General features: G+C 36.7%; 3 protein-coding genes across 14 annotated transcripts in view; 2 read left to right on the plus strand and 1 right to left on the minus strand.

The window, feature by feature from the left end:
• The window catches only part of LOC105835035 (high affinity cationic amino acid transporter 1), a 207955-nt gene extending 193362 nt beyond the window's left edge, over positions 1 to 14593 (plus strand). For 7 of the 9 annotated variants that reach the window (XM_036284964.1, XM_036284970.1, XM_036284963.1 and 4 more), the window contains 2 exons: positions 13991 to 14099; positions 14206 to 14327. In XM_036284964.1, coding sequence (XP_036140857.1) covers positions 13991 to 14099; positions 14206 to 14327 — 231 coding nt within the window. Of the gene's footprint in view, positions 1 to 13990; positions 14100 to 14205 lie in introns of all 9 variants that reach the window. The other 2 variants (XM_036284966.1, XM_036284959.1) reach the window with 1 other exon arrangement.
• A 2367-nt stretch (positions 14594 to 16960) lies between these two features.
• On the plus strand, positions 16961 to 18626 carry LOC105840111. Its single transcript, XM_012686895.3, has 2 exons — positions 16961 to 17171; positions 17241 to 18626. Exon 2 carries the CDS (start codon positions 17322 to 17324, stop codon positions 17787 to 17789), a length of 468 nt encoding a protein of 155 aa, XP_012542349.1. The 5' UTR covers positions 16961 to 17171; positions 17241 to 17321; the 3' UTR covers positions 17790 to 18626.
• On the minus strand, positions 18198 to 20244 carry LOC105840106. Of its 4 annotated transcripts, none has more exons than XM_028189521.2 (3): positions 19812 to 20244; positions 19619 to 19733; positions 18198 to 19498 (listed from the first exon to the last, which is right to left on the minus strand). In XM_028189521.2, the coding sequence occupies exons 1-3, from the start codon at positions 19920 to 19922 to the stop codon at positions 19191 to 19193; spliced, it is 534 nt and encodes a 177-aa protein (XP_028045322.1). In that variant the 5' UTR covers positions 19923 to 20244; the 3' UTR covers positions 18198 to 19190. The 4 variants fall into 4 exon arrangements, with proteins under 4 accessions (XP_028045322.1, XP_036140666.1, XP_028045321.1 ...); XM_036284773.1 differs by having other exon boundaries at positions 19586 to 19733; XM_028189520.2 differs by having other exon boundaries at positions 19619 to 20244.
• Positions 20245 to 22852: the final 2608 nt, after the last annotated feature.

The raw sequence follows: 22852 nt of genomic DNA on the forward strand, positions 1-22852 counted from the left end.
TCAAATGACCACGGTGCATTTGCACACTGTGCATTTGGACACAAAAGAAATTTTATTAAAAATGTACACCAGTTATATGCACACGTAAAATTTGACCACCGATATTTGCACACAAAAAATGCCCACCGTTCACTTGGACACGTAAAAGTTGCACACCATTTATTTGCACACCGCTCACTTGCCCACCACTCATTTGCACACCAAGAAATGCGCACCGATCATTTGCACACGAAAAGATGCGCACTGATCATTTGCACACGAAAAAATGCGCACTGATCATTTACACACGGAAAGATGTGCACTGATCATTTGCACACGAAAAGATGCTCACTGATCATTTGCACACAGAAAGTTGCACACCGTTCAGTTGCACATCGTTCAGTTGCACACCGTTCAATCAAACGCGTATTAAATATTCATACATTGTGGCTGCGTTGCAATGTGTATGCGGGTTAGCGACTTGGGTTAGCGACTTGGATGGGGTGGGTGCGGAAGGAGGAACCAAAGGCCCCCTTGCACCCCCTTGTGTGTGTGTGTGTGTGTGTGTGTGTGTGTGTGTGTGTGTGTGTGTGTGTGTGTGTGTGTGTGTGTGTGTGTGTGTGTGTGTGTGTGTGTGTGTAAAGCATTCACTGCACCACATGGGTTTGCGACTTAAGTGATGTGCAATTGAACGGTGTGCAATTGAACGATGTGCAACTGAGCGGTGTGCGAATAAACGGTGTGCATCTTTCTGTGTGCAAATGATCAGTGCGCATCTTTTCGTGTGCAAATGATCGGTGCGCATCTTTTTGTGCGCAAATGATCAGTGCGCATCTTTCCGTGTGCAAATGATCGGTGCGCATCTTTCCGTGTGCAAATAATCGGTGCGCATTTCTTGGTGTGCAAATGAGTGATGGGCAAGTGAACGGTGTGTAAGTGAATGGTGTGCAAGTGAGCGGTGTGCAAATGAATGGTGTGCAACTTTTACGTGTCCAAGTAAACGGTGGGCATTTTTTCGTGTGCAAATATCCGGTGGTCAAGTTTTACGTGTGCATATAACTGGTGTACATTTTTAATAAAATTTCTTTTGTGTCCAAATACATAGTGTGCAAATGCACCGTGGTCATTTGAACCGTGTGCAAGATATCGTGTCCAAAAGCACCGTGTCCAAATGCACCGTGTCCATTTAAATCGTGTCCAACTGAGTGCCACCCATGCTAATATGTACAATGTGTAATCTCGCCGTGCGAGATATTCGTGCTGGTGACTATGTCGCGGCATGCGTTCGTGTGTGAGCGGTGCCCTGATTGGCTGCGACGGCGCGTATGCTCGGTGTCGGTGCGGTGCCGTGACTGGCTGCGGTGGCGCGTGTGATCGGTGTCGGTGCGGTGCCGTGACTGGCTGCGGCGGCGCGTATGATCGGTGTCGGTGCGGTGCCGTGATTGGCTGTGGCGGCGCGCGTGCCGGTCGGTCGGCGCGGAGATTGGCGGCGGGCGCGGTACTGGTACCGGTCGGTGCGGCACGTCGATATGCTGTGGCCTTAAGGCCCGACGCTAGCGGCGCTATGACATGCGGTGGCCAGCCTGGCCGGCGATATAGCGGTGCGTGAAACGGTGTGATTGGCGGCGGTGTACCCGGTGTCAGCTGTTCAACGCATCAGCTGACGCGATCGATGCAATCGTTTGGATCACTTCGCGTGGGTGACGGATCGCGGTGCCGGTTTCCCCTCAGTGCGGGGCACCCGGGTGAGACGACGCCTGCGACCACTCAGTGCGTGGCCGAGAGCCTGGGTACGGATCGTGTCGGTGAGTTGCCGCTCGGTACGCGGTCAGGAAGGCACTCACTGCGTGCCGGAAGGATCGTGTCTTAGGTTATGGCGCTCAATGTGCGCTCGAGGATGCCTGGCTCAATGCACCAGGAGGTACGGTCTGCTCAGTGCGCAGGCCGAGGAAACTCTATCTCTTATCGCGAGTGGAGGGTTTATATACTCTCCACCCGATGGTAAGGGAAGCAGAGAAGAGCGGAGGGAGCGTGCGAGGTGGGGATAACGGCATTACCTCCGTTCTAGCGGCAGCAGGGGAACGGCTCGTTACAGCCTCTAAGTTGACAAGAAAATTGATTTTGAAGAAAAAATCGCAAAATTTTAAAAATTTTATTGAGGCAATTGGTCACAATTTCAATTCAAAATCATTTTGGAACACTATTAATAAGTTTAAAAACAGCGTTTATTTCCACTCAAAGGATCATTTCAATATTTCAAGATTTGAGAAAATTAAAACAGCTATTAATAAAGTTGCTCCTCATTGGTGCGATCTTTCCTTCTCGGATATACAACACTGTGATTCAGTATCGCTGTATGACGAAACCTTTCAATTGTACGAACTCCATGATGCAATCAAAGCCTTCCCAGGTAGCAAGGTGACGTTAATACGACGTCAATAATTCGTCATTTAAGGTCGCAGACGTCATGTTACCAAATTAAGACGTAATAGTAACGTCATTTTTTGACCTATTAATTACGTCAGTCATTTATCCATCCTACAACGTATTTCCGACGTCATATTCTTGACTAATTAATAACGTCAGTTAATTGATCATTTTACGACGTATTAATAAGATTTTATTAGTGACTAATTGCTGACGTTAACTATAATTCTTTGTAATAATTGACGATTTGACCTCAAATGACAAATTATTGAGGTCTAGTGGACGACACCTTGCTACCTATAACTATCATTATTTAAAGATTGGTTAATAAACAACATTATTAAAACTAATATAATATTTTATATAATTAATACTATCAATATTTTAGAATCATCCCCAGGCAGCACATAATATTTATGATAAATATTTATTAATATTTATTAATATTTATTTTTTCAAAATATTATATAAATATTTTACACATATTTTATATATACGAAGAAAAAAATCTTTATTCAACATATTAAAATATAGATTAAATATTTTATATAATATTTATGGTAAATAAAAGATAAAGATTTGTATAAGTAATATTTTGTAAATATTTATAAATATTTCATAAATATTTTTATAATATTTATGATAAATCTTTATGATTTGTCAAATCTAAGACCACAAAAATATTTATAAAATATTTGGATAAATATTTATAAAATATTTAAATAAATATTATAAATATTTTATAAATATTTTATAAATATTGCGTTTTGTCTGAGGTATAATTTAGCTTTATCAAAAGAACAGAGCAAAAACATATTTCTATAAGTTATTCCACATGTTATTTTGCATATGTAAAAATCAGGAAAAAAACTGTAAATTTATATTTATTTATAAAAATATTAGTTAACTACAAGTTTCATGTTTCTCGCATCTATTGAACTGATCTATAACAAATATGTATTCATGATCATCAAGTGTTCATGGATCATCACAAAGGGCTAGGTAGCGTGCAATCTTCGAAGTCAAGCAACGTCGACGGCGGTTCAGAGTTGGATGGGTGACCGCGGAAGTTAGGCAATTCCAAATGTGACTATGGTGTGGTGGATCGTGATGCTTGTTGAGAAACAACGTAGATTTTTTTTTACATTATAATTATGTTATTTCGATATTTTCATAATGCAAGTACTGCATATATAGGACATGTACCCGAAATATTTTCTAAAACGTCAAAATAACGGCTTTTACTACCTGGGATAGTCATAAAAATGACGTTAAAATGTCTTTATTAAATGTAATCTAAAAACCTATGTTTTGTCATAAAAATAACAATAAAATACCGTCAAATGTACGATACTAGCTTCTTGAAAATGACGTCAATAATATGAAAATAATGGCGTATTTTTGACGTCAATATATGACGTCGTTAAGATGAGACAAATGTACGTCAGTTTTACGACATTTAGACGTCATTTTATCTCGACATTATGACGTCTGGTTCGTCATAAAATGACCAAAAAATGCCATCAATTAGACGTCACCTTGCTACCTGGGTTTAAGGCGGGCTCCGCTTCTGGCCCAGATCTTTTGGATAATCTGTTGCTTAAGGAGTTGCCTCCCTCCGCTCTGCGGACCCTGCTCCACTCTTTTAACTCTATGATTGTGGATGGCTCGTTCCCTCCTTCTTGGAAGAACTATGATGTAACTTTAATTCCGAAGTCTTCTAGTAATGGATATAGACCTATTTCTTTAGCTTCAACTACGTTAAAAATTTTCAAAAAGCTTATTATTAAAAAATTCGATAGATTTGTCGAGCTTAAAATTTTATTTCCCACCTCCCAGTGCGGCTTCAGAAGAGGCCGCTCTGGCAAAGATTGCTTATCTCTTCTTAATATAGATATTTATAGAGCGTTTATGAAGGGAGGAATGGTGAGTGCTATTTTCCTCGACATTGAGGGAGCCTATGATAACATTATCTCCCAGCTTCTATTTGACAGTATTAACCAATTGAGAATCCTTGACAGATATAAGAATTTTCCGGATAAAAGATTTTTCTTAAACTTTTTAAAACCATGATCAGTAAACTTCTACGAATCTGGTCAATTCATTTGTCGCCGTTTACTGTTCAAGGGCTTTCGCAGGGCTCTGTTTTAAGCCCTATTCTCTTTAATCTTTATATTAGAAATTGCCTTCATCATATCTCTCACAATTGCCTCTCTCTTCAATATGCAGATGATGTTATTTATTCTACTGATAAGTCTTACTAAAATATTTTACATAATCTTAAAACATCTTTCGATATGTTCTCTAACTAGCTTACTGACCTTAATCTTGATATATCCCTCTCTAAGACCCAATTAATTATTTTCCATAGGAAAAAATCGTTGTCTCTCCCTGACACAGTTCTATTTAACAATATTTCACTTCAAACAAGACGACAGATTAAATATCTTGGCCTTACTATGGATTCAGGCCTTAGATGGAGTTTTCATATATCATCTGTTAAAGAGAAAACTAATAAATTTATCAATATACTTAAGTGGATTGCCGGTTCTACCTGAGGAATCAATCCTATCTGGTGCGTTAACTTTGTCAACGCTTCAATCAGGGCCCAAATAGAATGAGGATCATTCTGGTACATTAATGTGGCGGGGACTTATTTTTCCAAAATTAAGACTTTTAAGTCTCGCATATAAAATACCCAGATAGGAAAGCATGCAGAAAAATTTTAGCAACATTTTAATTTCTAAATGTAATGTAGGATATACTGTGTCATAATTGTAAATCTATTTTTTTAAATCATTGATTTTAGATTTAATTTATGTAACATGTAGCAATTTTTAAAAAAACAATGCCTAAAATACATCTTTGCATAATTGTGATATTAATGAGTCTCATCTCTGCATAATTATTGCTGAATACATTTCAAAAATTAAGTTTGTAATTATTGTAGAAATTATTACAATATCAAATTGTACAATTGTTACTTAAATATTCTTAAATGAAAATTTTACAAAGAAACATGCATACCATGTTAGTATTATTTGTAAATAGATTGACAAAATGTGAAGTTTACAATTATTGCGACATAATCTGCAGAAATCTAGTGTTCGGTTATTTTTCAAACCCGCCCGAATTCGCCCGATACTGGCACTCTCAAGTCTCAACAGGTCGAAGAGTGAGGCTCTCCTTTACGAACTCTGTGTGCATTCGGCGTTCAGCATACAGTCACTATTTTTAGCTTATTGTTAGTATATTTTCTTTGATTTTCAATTCGTTCTCTTTCTAAATCTCTTAAACAAGCATAAACGAGTGACATCGTAAATTTAGCTGCGATTATTTACTTGTATACACGCGGACCAATTTTGGGTGCTTTTATTATTCAGCAGGTAAATTATGTACATTTTATAGCCATTATTAAAATTATTTTTCATTTGATAACTGTTGTGCAAACATTATTCGGTGCTGTTATAAAAATAAATATTAATATGATATAATAGATATTAATAATAAATATAATATTTAAAATTTATTTTTTAATACAATATTACACGGAGAGAATTTTCTTATAAAAGGGCATAGCGGAATAAGCAGGTGAAATCTGCCCCCGCACTAATCGAGCTCAAATTGATATCATTAGTTGGCACCCTTGAGATGTAAAACTTCCCCAAATATTAATTACAAAATTGCATTTTTGGGGGAGTTATGGAGGGGGAAAGAAAAATAAAGAAAGTGGTTTTTTTCGAAAATGGTTGGACCGATTTTAATGAAAAAAATATATGTTGTAAACATCATTTAGACAAGTTTGAGAAAATTTTAAGTAATTTTTGTGGTAAAAAAAAATCCGATAAAAAAATTTTTGAATTTTTTATGAATTTTTTGGGGGGTGATAGTTCTGAGATACCACTTTTATATTTTCACAAAAACATCTCTAGATTTTCTTCTTTAACACATTTTTTTTTTAAATTAATTGGAGTGGTGGAACATGGTTAAAAATAATAATTCACACTGCGCCGCCGTGCCGCGCCGCGCCGGCTGGGCGACCGGGCCGCGGCGCACGGCGATTGTTGTCATGTTGAACTTACATACTAGTTGCAGTGTTGCAATGTTTAGTTGCCAAGAAAAATTATAATATAATATAAAATATAACACATATAATATTTCCAGGACGTCTGCAATTAGCCTATAAAATTTATCGTTTCGGCAGTTTACCACGAGGAAATCGCCTCTCACATTATCTATTATCGGGGTGCTTTTTTAAAGTGAGTCCTCTTGCCTCTCACATTATCTATCATCGGGGTGCTTTTTTAAAATGAGTCGCCTCTAAAATGTGAGAGACGAGAAAATTCACATTAAAAAAGCACCCCGATAATAAATAATGTAAGAGGCGAGGGGACTCACTTTAAAAAAGCACCCCGATAATAGATAATGTGGGAGGCAAAAGAACTCACATTAAAAAAGCACACCGATGATAAATAATGTAAGAGGCAAGGGGACTCACTTTAAAAAAGCACCCCGAACATATGGAATTTAAAAACGTACTGCAATCTCCTCGTGATGAACTGCCGAAACGATAAGTTTTATAGCCTAATTGCAGAGACTGAGTCCCAGATGCGCACAGTAATAAACGGACACAGCAGGCTGAGTGAAACGGACACAGATCAAATGCGCACGGACCAAATGCGCACAGTCGCAAACCTATGTGGTGCAGAGAATGCTTTACACACACACACACACACACACACACACACACACACACACACGACGGGGGGGTGCAAGTGGGGGCTTCGCCCTCCTCCCGCACCTACCCCGTCGATAGAGATGCCCGAAAAGTCGCAACCCATGTAATAAGTTTGTAGGTTACTGTGTCCGTTTGGTCTGTGCGCATTTGGTCCGTGCGCATTTGTTCCGTATGCATCTGATCCGTGCGCATTTGGTCTGTGCGCATTTGTTCTGTGTGCATTTGGTCACAGTTTAGCTATAACCAGTTACGACAGTCAGCGAAATTCTTCGTATAATATTTTATGACGCATGCGTCAACTGTACTATCTAAAATATGGCGGACATGGCGAGCCACGCGGTACGAAGCTATGAGCTAGACATGTGATAATTGCGTGTTAGAGGTTATATTGTGTGAATAATTTTTCAATGATATTAAGCGATATTAATTAGGTATTATTTTGAAAAGATTATTAATGAAGATCATCTTCAGTGTTTTTTTCAATATCATTTATTTTGAAATAAATTATAATAATGAGTAAAGTTAGTAAAGGTGGATTTTTCTGTGTCATGTGTAAAAACATATCTGGACGAAACGCAAGAATAAAATTTTTTTGTTTTCCAAAAAATCCATTTATTTATTATTGTTTAACCTCATTTCAGAATTTAACTTTAACTTTTTCTGTAATTTTTTTTATTTATTTACTTATCTCTTTAATAACAATTCGACACGAATCATAAAAAATATTTTTACTATCTTTTTTTGTTTTATATCTTCGAATAACGCGCTTTCTTACAATCCAAAACATGGCGGATGGTCACGTGACTAGGTAACATAAACATCAAAGGTTCCGACTGTACTGTCGTAACTGGTTATAGCTAAACTGTGATTTGGTCTGTGTCCGTTTCACTCAGCCTGCTGTGTCCATTTATTACTGTGCGCATCTAGGACGCTCCCATTGCAGACGTCCTGGAAATATTATATGTGTTATTATATTTTATATTATTATATTATAATTTTTCTTGGCAACTAAACATTGCAACACTGCAACTAATATGTAAGTTCAACATGACAACAATCGCCGTGCGCCGCGGCCCGGTCGCTCAGCCGGCGCGGCGCGGCACGGCGGCGCTGTGTGAATTATTATTTTTAATCATGTTCCACCACTCCGATTAATTTAAAAAAAAAATGTGTTAAAGAAGAAGATCTAGAGATGTTTTTGTGAAAATATAAAAGTGGTATCTCAGAACTATCACCCCCCAAAAAATTCATAAAAAATTCAAAAATTTTTTTATCGGGTTTTTTTTACCACAAAAATTACTTAAAATTTTCTCAAACTTGTCTAAATGATGTTTACAACATATATTTTTTTCATTAAAATCGGTCCAACTATTTTCGAAAAAAACCACTTTCTTTATTTTTCTTTCCCCCTCCATAACTCCCCCAAAAATGCAATTTTGTAACTAATATTTGAGGAAGTTTTACATCTCAAGAGTGCCAACTAATGATATCAATTTGAGCTCGATTAGTGCGGGGGCAGATTTTACCTGCTTATTCCGCTATGCCCTTTATCTTTAAACTCTGATAATTATGAGATAATGTGTGACCTCGAGGAATTACTATACTTTTTAGTAAAATTGACTAAAAGTATAATAAAATTTACATTATCCCACAATTACTAGATTTTGAAGGTAAATTTTAAGAGAAAATTTTCTCCACGTATAGTAATTACACAAATAAATTGAAAATGTATTTTTCAATACAATGTCATAATAATTACGTCAATAAATTAAAAATTTATTTTTTAATATAATGTCGCAATACTTATAATAGACAATAAAATTCAAAATTCATTTCCTAATACAATGTCGTGATAATTACGCAATAAGATTCGAAAATTATTTCTCAATACAATTTCGTAATAATTATGTAAATAAATTCAAAATTTATTTACGTATTTTTTAATTCAATGTCGTAATATTTATGCAAAGTAATTTTCAAATTTGTTTTCATCAAAACATATGCGTTTTATAGTCTCACTTGCAATAATTATTGCGAAATTGAGGTAAATAGAAGATGCAATAATTGTGCATTTATTTTGCAATTTTCCTATCTGGGTAGCTATGGATATTCCACATTTTACCCCAAACAGAGTTGCTTGGAATTTTTCTAATCAAGTGTCAATTTAAAGAAGAATTGTGCAATTATGCGATAAATATATTTGTAAATCCATTCAATTGAAGAAAACTAAGGTTATTAATAAAGTAAAATTCTTAGTTAACCTGACTCAGACACGAAACATTGCATCCAGGAATATTCCATTTACAGTTAGTAGATTTATGGTTGTAAATAAATTCTATGATTCACTTTTTATCTAGAACTTTCATCCGGCATACTCATATCCATTAAATTTAAATCAAATTGAATTGAATGTGGACACAACTTCCGGCTTTCTAGCATCAGCCAGTGGGGACCTCAACCGGGTCTTTTTGGGACTATCTGGCCTCAAATCAGGTTCTTTGGAAGAAATTAGAATCTTTACGGACGGCTCTCGAACGGCACCTGCTAACGAATCACCTAGAGTTGGCTGTGCGATCTGGATTCCTAAATTAGGCTTTACCCTTAAATTTAAGCTCAATAATCTTACTAGTTCTTTTGCTGCTGAGGCAATAGCAATTACTAAAGCAATTGATTTCGCACTTTACAGCAATTTTAGCTTTATAAATATTTGTACCGACTCTTTGAGCTGTCTCCATGCGCTGGAGACTGGAGATTTTCGCCCTTTTTCGCTATGTAACCTGGTAAGGGATATCAAGGTTAGACTTTTACATGCTACTTCATTGGAGAAAGCTATAAGATTTACGTGGTGTCCTGCACACAAGGGCGTTTAGGGCAATGAATTGGTTGATGCGGCGGCTAAGGAGGCGGCTCTCTTGAATAACATTCCTCATAATAAGATAGATTATAAATAGGCTCTATCCTCTTTGGGAGACACTTATAGGAAAATAGATGTTGATTATCTATCTAGAATTAATATTGGAACTGGAATTAGATACATGTCCTTTCTATTGCGACGTTACTTTCTTCGCGTCTACAACTTCGTCGTGCTCGGGACTCTCTTTACTGTAAGTTGGGCGCCAGGCGCGGAATCTGCGCCGCACAAAAGTCGCAAAACTCTCGGTATTTCGCACGACGGTCGAATGCCTGCTAGCCCGCTTCTACACGAAGTGGTAGAAGGGCGATGTTCTTCTTGGTACGCGGAATAGGAGAGGAGAGGTCTCGCATTAACAACTCGACAGAATTAATGAATATAAGGATCGTATATTTAAAATGGATATCGACAATTCTATATGACAGATATGTAATGGTCGTTCGACACTACTTTATTGCACGACTGTCGCATACTCGACGTGAGATTTACAACGTATCGAATACAACACTCTATAGGTTACACACTAAAGTTAACAATACAACACGCGGCTTTAACAACAGACGGGATAGGCTTCGACGGAATGTGCGTCTTCCTCGTAGGTATTCGCTCCTACGGAAGCTCGTCTCGTAACGGGTACATAGCTCGCACTCTCGGTATGCGGCAAGTGAATCCCGGTAATATGACTCTACGCCCTATCCCGTCGCTATACTTTATTTTCTCTACAACTCGACTGTCGGCTCGACACACTCCTCGAGGAAGGAGACAATAGGCGAAATTATTATTATTATCTACGAGACGGAGAACGACACGGCCCTGCTACGCGGTGACTCTAACCTCGGTATATCCTGGTTATTATCAATCCGCCTGCCGAACGCTCGGTAGGGTAATTACTAAATGATTTCTCACGAAATGCCGAGCCGGCCGTCTCCGTCCTTACCGCGTGGTCGAAGTGGTGGCCTTACAGGAGCGTCGTCGATGACCGTGGAACCGCTCTCTGTGTCGTCCCGCCGAACAGTGACAAACCGTGAGCGGTCGGGGGCGCCGCGAACGCCGGTAGCGGCCCGCGCATCGATCGCGCTTCGATCTGCGCACACCGATCGCTAGTCGATGGGGGGTCCTCTGCCAGTCCTACAGGATCTCAGATCCAAGGGCGCATCTGGTCGTGACGCCGCGCAATGCGAAGGCTGCAGATTGCACGCCTCGATGCACACTCGGTGGAAAGTTGCAAAGCCATGTGGTGCAGAGAAATGCTTTGCACACACACACACACACACACACACACACACACACACACACACGGGGGGGGATGCAAGAAGGGCCTTCGGCCCCTCTCCCGCACCCACTCCGTCCAAGTCGCAAACCCATATACAGTAATGACGTGAGCAATAGTGACGCGTGAGCAATAGTGACGTGGGCAATAATGACGTGGTCAATATTGACACGTGGCCAATGTTGACGTGGCCATTATTGACGTGGGCAATATCACGCGTAGCTAATATTAACGTGGCCAATAATGACGCGTGGGCAATAATAACGTGGGCAATAATGACGTGGCCAATATTGACGTGGGCAATATCACGCGTGGCCAATATTGACGTGGTCAATAATGACGTGTGGCTAATAATGACGTGGCCAATATTGACGTGGTCAATATTGACGTGGCCAATATTGACGTGGCCAATCGAGACCGTAGCCAATATTGACGTGGGCAAACGGGACGCTCCCGTAGAAACATCAGTCAAACAGTCCAAAGATTAAAAAGCCAAATTTCTAGTCTCAACAACATCGAGACGCCAAATGAAGAGGTAAAAAGAGAAAGAGAAGAAAGCAAGATGGCTTTCCTTCCGTATCTTCGAGGTACGACAGAACGCATTAGCAAAATTTTGTATAGACACAATATAAAAGGAAAGCGTCCAAAATGACCACGTTCGGAATAGCCACAGGAAATATTGCACGGAGTTCAATTTGCCCACGTTCCAAACAGCCACGTTCAAAATGGCCAGTATATTTTACATAATTTCCAGTACAATGCACATGGGTTAGCGACTTGGACGGGATGGGTGCGGAAGGAGAGGCCCCCCTTGCATCCATCCCCTGTGTATGTGTGCGTGCGCGCACGCGCGCGTGTGTGTGTGTGCGCGCGCGCGCAAAGCATTCTGTGCACCATATGGGTTTGCAAATTTCCACGCAGAACAAGAAAAATATCATTCCGAACGTGGCCATTTCGAACGTGGTCGTTTCGAACGTGGACAAATCTACGCGTGGCCATTTCGAACGTGGGCAAATTATATCCACTCATATAAAAGTGATCTTCAAACCACAAAGGAAAATTGTCCAGTTACTTCCTAATCCGAAGGATCAGAGACGCATCAGAGAATCACCAGGTGTATACAGAATCCCCTGCTCTTACGGAAAAGTGTACATAGGAGAAACCGGGAGGAAGATTAGTACACGAATCCAAAACGTCAACAGTGTATCAAATACGGCCACTTTTCTCAATCAGCCTTAGCCGAACACTGGATGAAGACTGGACACTCTTCTTCTTCTTTCGGGCCCAATGGATTTCCGTCCCTCCAGGGACAAAGTACCACGATTTAATGGTTTTTGAGACTGTAGTGTTGGGGCAATTACAGTCCTAGAGAGTATTTAACTGGGAAATTTCGTGCCTCCTTTTTGTTTAATTTTCCTTTTAGATTTGTATTTTCCTTATATCGGCTTTTCCCAATTGTTCTCGGTTTTCATTTTCTTTGTATATGGTTTTAGACCTCAGGCTTTTTGTTTTGATATTATTCATTTATTTCTTTTCTTTGGGAAATTGGGAAGATTAAGGGATTTTTTATTCTTCTTATGATAATTTTGGACAGGATCTCTTTTTTCGAATTATTTTTTCTTTTTTTATTTTTTTTTATTTTTTTTACAAACCCCCTGGGTAGGTCCCCTGGCTAAAACTCAACAAGTAATCGTATTAGTCTAAAGTTCCAAGTGTTTTTGTTTGTGTTTCAGTTTAATACCTTCAGAATGCATACAACTCTGCCCTGAGTTAATTATTATTCTTTTTCCGGGATAGTCTAGTAAATTAAATTGAATTGATTCTTCTTCCCTTGTTATTACCTCACTTCATTGTCTCAGCTTAAATGAGATTTTTTTTTTTGGTTAAACCTTTATGTTTTTTTTTCCCTTTTCCTACTTTGCAGGTCTTATTGAAATAATTTGAATTTGATTCATTACTGATTCGCCTTACTAACTCAATTCTAAATAGAGGGAAAAAAAAGGTTTTTTTTCCCCTTTTTAAATTCATTTTGGCATTTGCCCAAGACTGGACACTCCGTGCAATACAAAAAAGCTACAATGTTAGATCCTTCTCAAGGTTACTTCGCTAGGAAACATCGCCATGAAATTTTTAAACATCCCGATAACCTTAACCGTGATAAAGGTTATCAGATAAGCCCGATTTGGCACTGTTTTCCCGGTTTTTTAATTGTTCAATTAAAAACATTTTCAAATAGCACATATTAATTGGCCAAATAATAAACCAATATTGTATTAAGATTGGCCAACAGTTAACCAATGGTAGGCCAATGAACTGTACTACTATTGGACAAATAATTCCGTCCCCTCCTCTCACTCCCATCCCTACCGCCAAGACAAAGAGTAAATAAGTATGGTTACAATCCAAGAGATTCAGTATCGGAGCTCTGATGATGCAAATTGCAATGTTTGCGAATCGTCGGCGCATTGTACCAAGATGCGGCATGTATCCGGAAGCCCTTTCTATTAAAAGCAACGTCAATGGCCGTGAAAGCTTTAAGTCTAAAAAAAATTGTTCCTTACTTATATTTATAATGTAATACAATGTAAAATCTGATATCATTTTAATCTGATATCAATTTAATATATTTTTGTTAATTTTTAATTTTGTAAATGTTCTGCTATAGGTACCCTTCGTTCCGCTTATTCCGTGTCTCAGTATTTTTATAAACATATACTTAATGTTCCAATTAGACATCTTTACATGGATCAGATTCGTCACTTGGTTGCTAATCGGTAAGTCTGTTAAAGTAAAAATAAAAGGCATGTAAAACTGTGTAGTTGAAATATAAAACTAATATAAAGACTTAAATAAAATATCACATTCTTTTTATACGTATAGGTTTCTGCATTTATGGATTTTACGGAATTGGTCATAGTAAGCAAGGAAAGAGAGATAAGGCAAAAAATGAAAAGTTACAACAAAAATATGTAGAGAAATTTAGGATAGTAACATCATTTTGATAAAATTTCTTTTTTGTGTGAAAGGAAAATTTTCCGCTACAAATTCGTTTTAATATGTTTGTAACGTAAAAGCAGCACTAATAATAAATCACTTTATACACACGCGAATAGGAATGCCCCACCATCTGAAGTTAGCTGCGTTCCGATTTTTATATAGAACATGTTACATGCACTATAGTGACTATAAAAATCTTGGAACACAACTTCAGGGATGGTCAAGCATTTTTTTCACGTGTGTATGTACAACCGATTGATATGGAAAATAACATTATTTGATCAATATCTAATTGAAAAATATTTTTTTAACATCAATTTTACAATAGTAGAACATGCACATGTGTACGCAAACGAGCGTGCATGTGCGATTTTAACATATCGGTGCGCGCGCGCGCGCGCGTGTGTGTGTGTGTGTGTGTGTGCGTGTGTGTGTGTGGGAGGAAGGACAATTTTATAATGGGCGTTTTCCAGCAAAAGGTCAGAGTTGCCAGATTTGGCTATTTACCGCAAATTGGGCTACCTAAACCATCTTATACGTTATAAATTTTTGAAATGCGATTTTCCACATTTTGGGCTAATCCCTAAGCAAAAATTTTCAACATTTGCGAAAACTTCGATAGTTTTTGGCACTACAAGGTTTGCAATACTTATGGCTGTATTCAGCGGGGAAAAAGCTGCTCTTAGTAAGTCTATTCTTTTTAGCTACATTCGTGCAATAAGTTAAAGTGAGAAAATATATATTTGTCTCACTTTAACCTATTGCACCAGTTCAACAGTGCACAGCTATGGGTGATTTTACATGCGGCGTAACTTGCGTAAGCGTAAGGCCGGATGTTCAATAGGTGTAGTAAGCCTTATGCCATAAGAAATTGACCAATTATAATCGAATATGAGAAGAATAATCGAATATAATTGGTTAATTTCTTATGGCATAAGGCTTACTACACCTATTGTAGATCCGGGCTAACTTGCGTCGACCAATCACATTGTCTTTAACGTGCGCTAAAATGATTTTAGGAATACTTAGAGCCACCGCACAAGCTTTTTCGTAACACGTTACGTTACGTTAAGTACTCCATAAACCTAAGTTCGTACTTAAAATTAAACTTACATCAACGCACAAAGAAACTTTTAACGTAAGTTCTTAAGTTCTTACGTTAAGGATTTCTTTGTGCGTTGATTTAAGTTAAATTTTAAGTACAACTTAGGTTTGTATGGAGTACTTAACGTAACGTAACGCGTTATGGAAGAGTTTGTGCGGTGGCCCTTACGCTTACGCAAGTTACGCCACATGTAAAATCATCCTAACGTTGGCCTAGTGAGTGTATAGTGAATTTTAATTACAATTACTTTTTTTCGCTGAACGCCTATTGACTGGAGCATATATGATCTTTTTTAATCGTTGGAGGTTGGTAGTTCGTCACAAGCGTCACAAGTTTTAGCGGATAGTTTAAGTTTGTAATGCGTAATGTGGTTATGGTGGTTGTGTTTCAAAATTGCTATCGGTACTGAAAATCTATAGTTTCCGTTATGTACAGGTATCGGCAGGAATTGTTCCTTTCCAAACTTCACACAGCTCTCGGCGTAGTCGAAATATACATTCTTAGCAAGGAAAGAAAGTGAAGTTTGGCTTGGGACACTATTCCTGCCGATCAGTGTACACCATAGATTTTGTACTGACAGTAATTTTGAAATACAGCCGGTGTAATGATGGGTAAGTGGGAGAAATCCAAGAAACGTTTTCAAAATAAGTGGTTGACAGAGCCAAAATTGAAGAGTGAGTATCACATTTATACCATCTTAACCTTATTTTTCTATATACTATATACTTTGAGATTAAGTTTATATATTATATATATATGCTCAGTGAGAAATAATAGTTGAAAAAACAATAAATTAAATAGATGTTAAATTAACCATTGAATCAAGTTTACGTCAAGTAATGCCTATTCACCACGGTTTTTTAACCCTCTGCCTACACACCTTATTTTTCTCCCGATTCCTACACACAGGGATTAAGGCCTGTATCCACGATCCGAGAACTCTGTCCGAGTTCTAGGATAGAGTTCTCATCACCAGATAGTTGTCCTCAAATGACTACAGATGGCATTATAATAAATTACATGAAGATAATAATCAAGTACCAACTTTACAGATAGGCATATAAAATTCTTTTCGTACTACACTCTTTGAAGAAAAATATAGAGTACATATATATAAATATAATTTTACTGTAAGTTTTTATTGTATTATTTTTTGTTCATTAATTTTTATTTGTAACGACGTGGTAATAAATTATTTAAATATAGTGTTAAATTTTATATTTTTTAAGTCTTGGTATCATTCAATTTAATCTATATATAATTAACATTTTTAGAAAATGACTAGTAAGAAACGAAAATTACAAAAGTTGATGGCTACTGCTTTATTAGCCGAAGCTGTCGATCAAGACCAAGAATTTGAACAAAAAGAATTCAAACGACAAAGATGTCGCCGATCAGTTTGGACGCGCGAATGGATAATTCGAAGAAATCGAGATCTGAGGGGAACAATTCATTTAGCGCACAAAGAATTGAGACTTGAAGATAGAAAATACTTTCAAAGATTCTTTAGGATGCGAGCTGACTTATTTGATCGACTTGTCGATATGACAACACCATTTATACAACGTCAAGATACAAACAATCGCCAAGAGATCGAGTATCTATTATTATACGATTTTTGGCTACTGGTGAAACTTATAGAAGTTTAGAATATTCTACGAGAATTCCAGCGTGTACAATTTCTCGTATCATCCCTGAAACGAGTCGTGTTATTAACGAAGTTCTTCGAAAGGATTATTTAAAGGTATAAATAAAACTTGATATCTAAACTTCTGAAATTAATAATTATAAATTTAACATATAATTTTTGCAGACACTAAGTACAGATGAAGAATGGACAGAAATTGCAAATAATTATTTCCAACTTTGGAATATTCCAAATTGTATTGGCGCAATGGATGGACGACATATTGAATTCAAAGTGCCACTTAAGGACGGATCATTATATTATAATTACAAGGATACTAATAGCATTGTTTTATTAGCAATAGTTAATGCATTTTATCAATTTATGTACATCAACGTTGGTGTTAATGGCAGAGTAAGTGATGGAGGAGTTTTTCGCGACAGTGATTTTGCACAACTATTAAATAATTCTCAAAATCCACTAAATATACCAGAAGATAAGCCTTTGGCTGGTATGGATGAACCTATGCCATATGTATTATTAGCTGATAATGCTTTTCCTTTGCAAAAGCATATTTTAAAACCGTATTCGTTACGAAATTTAACACATGATGAACGAATATTAAATTATAGAGTCAGTAGAGAGAGAAGGGTTGTTGAAAATAGTTTTGGAATATTAGCAAATAGATTTCGTGTTCTTTTATCAACAATATATTTACCAGTCGATACTATTTAAATTATTACTCTTGCGTGTTGTGCTTTGCATTAATATAAGACCTAATAGGAATGCCGTTTCGTGAAAAATTCAAACAATATTTTAATACTGTTGGAGCAGTTGAATGGTAAGATCATATGATTTAGTTTTTAAAAATTTAGGGCAAACTTTAACAAAAGAGGATTCAGTTCAAATAATCTCGACTTTGACATATTATCAAGGTCAAGGTCAAAGTCATTGAGGCTGGGTACCCTTTTGTTAAGATTTACCGAATTTAAATATATAGTATATAATTTTACTATATTTAAATTCGGTAAACCTTAATAATATACTAATTATAGTATATAATTAGTATATTATAAATAAATTAATCCAATTCATTAAAATATATTTTAAATAATGTATTGTAATGTAAATAAATATTCAATATTTATATTCAATATTTTTTTATTAATTGGCACACAGTAGATAACATAACAGTTAATTTTATGTATGTATTTAATAATAGTATGTATTATAGTACATAGTATATATGTATAATATATAGTAAATTGTAGTGTATGTTGCGTGTGTAAAAATTTTAATAATTCAAAATAAATAATAAACTTTTATAATAAACATAACTTTTTGCATATAATGTACTCGATTTATAATTTTATCATAAATTTAACCCATTAACGTCCAAGCACAAGCATTTTCAATATAATATTTAACGACTTTATTTGCAACGTTATAGGTCTATAAAAAATTTGAAAACTATTATTTCTTACGTAAAATTTTATACTTTTTTAGAATCTTTTATCAAAAGTTGTGTAAAAAATAGTGCCAAAAAGATATGACGGGTTTTAAATCCAAAAATACAAAAAAATCACAAAAACTTTTTCTAATATTTATTTTTCACATCGAAAAAGGAAACTCCAACTCTTTTTGCAACCATCGATGTATAAAATATTTGTACGATGTACAAAATTACAATTTTAACAAATTTTAAAAATATACCCGTAAAGTACAAATATTTTGTGCACCGATGGTTGCAAAAAGAGTTTCATATTTTTTTACTTAAAACCCGTTATAACTTTTTTTAGACTATTTTTTACACAAATTTTGACAATGGATTCTGAAAGAGCATAAAATTTCACGTAAGCAACGATACTTTTCAAATTTTTTATAGGACTTTAACATTACAAATAAAGTGTCTGAAAATTATGTAAAAATGCGTGCGCTTGGACGTTAATGAGTTAATATTACTTCATGAATATAATATGGCAAAATATAAGATAGTAAGTATTTATCATAACTTTGGCATAAAACGAGTATTACTTAAACAGTAATAAGTCTTCAAATAACATCTATTATTATAAATATTGCGTTAAAATAAAAATAATTATTTTAAAAATAATAGATATATATGCATGTTTTTTTTTAATTATCTTCATCGTCTATTAAATCAATAATTTTTCTTTGCAATCGCTTCAATCGTTTTCTGTCTTTTATTTTACGTAATTCGCTTTCCAAATATAGAATCCAGTGATGTATTCCATCTGTGACATTATCATTATCATCAGATATATTTATTAATGTTTGAGATGCAGCTTTCCAAAAATTTAGTCTAGCATCTGACGTTTCTACTTCTTTTTTTTTCTTGTTACGTTCTGTACGACTTGATAATTTGCTTGAACTGGATCCTGAGAAAGTAGGCGAATGACTATTATTGTCATAGTCTTTAACAGCTATAAATAATAGAAAAATAGGTTAAAATTGGATTTTAAACTTTAATTATTTTCAAAATTTTCAAAATCAAGCAATTAAATGCATACGTGCGTGTATGTTGTGTGTATAACTATTATTACCATTATTTTTGTTAATAAGATCACATATTTCTGTGTATTGCAACTCTTCCACCGACGAATCATTTATTATATTCGTGACGTTTGTAGGTGGCACATCAGATTGTTTATTAGAATGCTGCAATAAATTAGAATTAAAATATGTAGTTTGAAAATTACAATTTTTATAATAACAATATATATTCTTTGCAATTACTATTAATGAAGATTTGCCTGATCTGGCTGCAACATGAGCACTCAAAAATGACATATCTTCAAATAACCACCACGTAGGCTTGTATACTTCATCTGTTGAAGCTCCACTCATTTTTGATTGCCGAATTTTATTAACTTGATCCAAATATTGAGATCGCAAGTTATTAATTTTTTTTTACTGCATCAACTGTTATTGATTCATTCGTTATTTCCTGATAATTATTACATATTGTTTTCAGTGCTTGATCACATTAATTTTTATTATGATAATCAGCACATTTTGTAATATACAAGCAGGGCTGCTGCTCATATAGCATCACTAAAGTTCGGACGTTTTCCTTATTATCCATACTCTGTAGACAAAAATAATTATTCTTTCAAATTTTTATTAAAAATTTAATAAATAAAAAAGGTGATAGATTAAAAGTCTAAAATATAGCTTTAGTCACTAAATTTTAAATTAATTTTAATTTAAAAATTATACATTACACATTTATTTCAAGAAAATGAGATTTTAATTATAAATTATTTAATTTTTTACTAAATTTTTTTCTATTTAAAATTTTATAATTAATGATTTTTAAATTAAAAAACGTATCAAAGCTAGAAATTTCTTCTTTTTCTTATTATTTTATTATTTATTATTTAAAATAACAATTATAAATTAAAATTGTAATTTATTTCTTAACTTCTTTTAGGTTATGTTCTTATTAATTCGTTTTGGTTCAAACTATACAAAATATAATAAATTAACCTCTTCAATATTGATCAAATATAATTTTTATATGCCCCAATTTCTTTATAATAAGTAGTTAAGGCTAGGCCGGTTCTAACTCGGGAGCTCCGAGAGGGGAGCGGGTGTGCGGGGGGAACTCGTAGGCGCGCGGGGGCATGACGTCACGCGGATCGGGGATCTCGCGGCGCGGAATTGCTGACGCGGTATTTTCGGGTCCGCGGCCGCGGTGCGGGAATTGCTGACGCGGGATTTTCGGGTCCGCGACCGGTAGAGGGGGAATCGGGGTCCGCGACCGCCGCCCGCCGCCGCCCGCCGCGGTACTCGCGCTCTCCCTCTGTTGCGAATCTCTCTCACCCGCGATCTCTTTCAGCAGCCATCGCCGCGGTGCTCTTACCACCGGGATCATGTTTCACAGGCACGTTCCACAGCTGTGGCCGTCACCGTGGAACGGTTGAGCGAAAGAGCACATACGAATATGAAAGAAAGAGAGTGAGAACAGTATATGTGAGAGTTAGAGCGAGAGCATGCAAAGTGTGAAAGAGAACAATGAGTATAATAAAATAATAAAATAATCACTCACCAGGGAAGCAGTCCCATGCCTCAGTTCATACAATCTAGTTTATAAAACTACACTAGACTACACTACACTAACTATAACTATACTAAAACTATAACTACACTAAAAACTACTTGTTATTCTTCCCCCTCCTCGGAGGAGTCACTATCTCCCTCAAAATCGGATACCCCCATGTGGTCCATATTGGGGACCGCGAGGGGTTGGAGAACTTCGCGGGGATTAAACTCATCCCCGCTGGAATCATCATTGTCATTATTGCTGTCGTCATCGTCATCGTCATCGTCACCGTCACCGTCACCGTCACCATCACTATCACCATCATTATGTTGTTCCCGATCGGGGATTTCGCGGAGGTCTTCCAGTTCGTCGACCACTTCCCCCGCATCTTCACCAGCGTCTACTATCGCCAAAATTCCCGGAATGGGCGATGCGGGGGGCGATGGAACAAGTAGTTAATACTATGACAGTTCTAACTACGGGGCTCCGAGGGGGGTGCGGGTGTGCGGGGGGTACCGGTAGGCGCGGGGGTATGACGTCACGCGGGGAGGAGGATCTCGCGGTGCGGAAATTGCTGACGCGGTATTTTCGGGTCCGCGACCCGGAGCGGGAGAGGGGGAATCGGGGTCCGCGACCGCCGCCGCCGCCGCCGCCGCCGCCGCCGCCGCTGTTGTAGCAGCCATCACCGCGGTGCTCGCTCTCTCCCTCTATTCCGAATCTGTCTCTCTCTCTCTCTATCTCTCTCATCCGTACGCGATATTTCCAGCCATACAGTTTTATCATTCTCTCGCTCTTTCTCTTTCATTCGTTGCGTTCTTTCATATGCGGTTACATACATGCGTTCCCACCCATCTTATCTATGTACCTCCTACTCGGTTCTGCGCACGCCATTATACCGCAAAGGAATAGGGAAGAGAGAAAATAGGTTATAATAATTATTTATAATTTTTTTTATTTATTCCTTTTGTAACGCGTCGTATACAATATTGTCTGATGCATAAACCATCAGTTCGCAATCTACAAGTGAAGTTTTTACACATATTTCATTTAACAATTTGACTGCATCACACTTGTTATGAATATTATTTCGCCGCAAACAGTTTACAAATTGATTATATCGTTCTTTTACTATATGCATATCATCCCATAACTTAAAATATGCATTATTGATAACATCTTCAAGATTTAGTAAAAATTGCACAGTCGATGGTTTCATGTACATAATTTTGTTATTTAAAGTGAATTTTATGATACTCTCGTTACGTATTTTAACGACTTCGATGAAAAGATCATTAATCCACAACGATGTAGCGGTTGTCGACTGCAGGAGTTGCTCGATATCTGTCCGTTTCTCAATAATTATTACCCAGGTATCACGTGACAGCGATATCTCATTGCCCTTGTTGTCACCAAGAATCATCTCTACAAAAGGCTCAAGTCCCACACTGATTCCTATATCCAAATATTTGTAGAATGTAGTCGTCAAAGCAAATCTCCTCCCCAGAATGCGTGGAGTATGACGCGGCTGCGATATTGTTCTGTAAAGAAAAAATGTTGCAAGATATAAAAAATAAAATCCAATTATATATGTAACAAAATTTGATTTAATTAATTTAAGAAATACTTACGGTTTATCGCACGTTTCATTCTGCTGAATCGGAACGTAATAGTTCATTTTCAGGGAAACTCCGACTTCTTTTGATTAACTAATGCAAGATTGGAACTTTACCGT

This window comes from Monomorium pharaonis, chromosome 3, assembly GCF_013373865.1.
Source record: "Monomorium pharaonis isolate MP-MQ-018 chromosome 3, ASM1337386v2, whole genome shotgun sequence".
Taxonomy (NCBI): domain Eukaryota; kingdom Metazoa; phylum Arthropoda; class Insecta; order Hymenoptera; family Formicidae; genus Monomorium; species Monomorium pharaonis.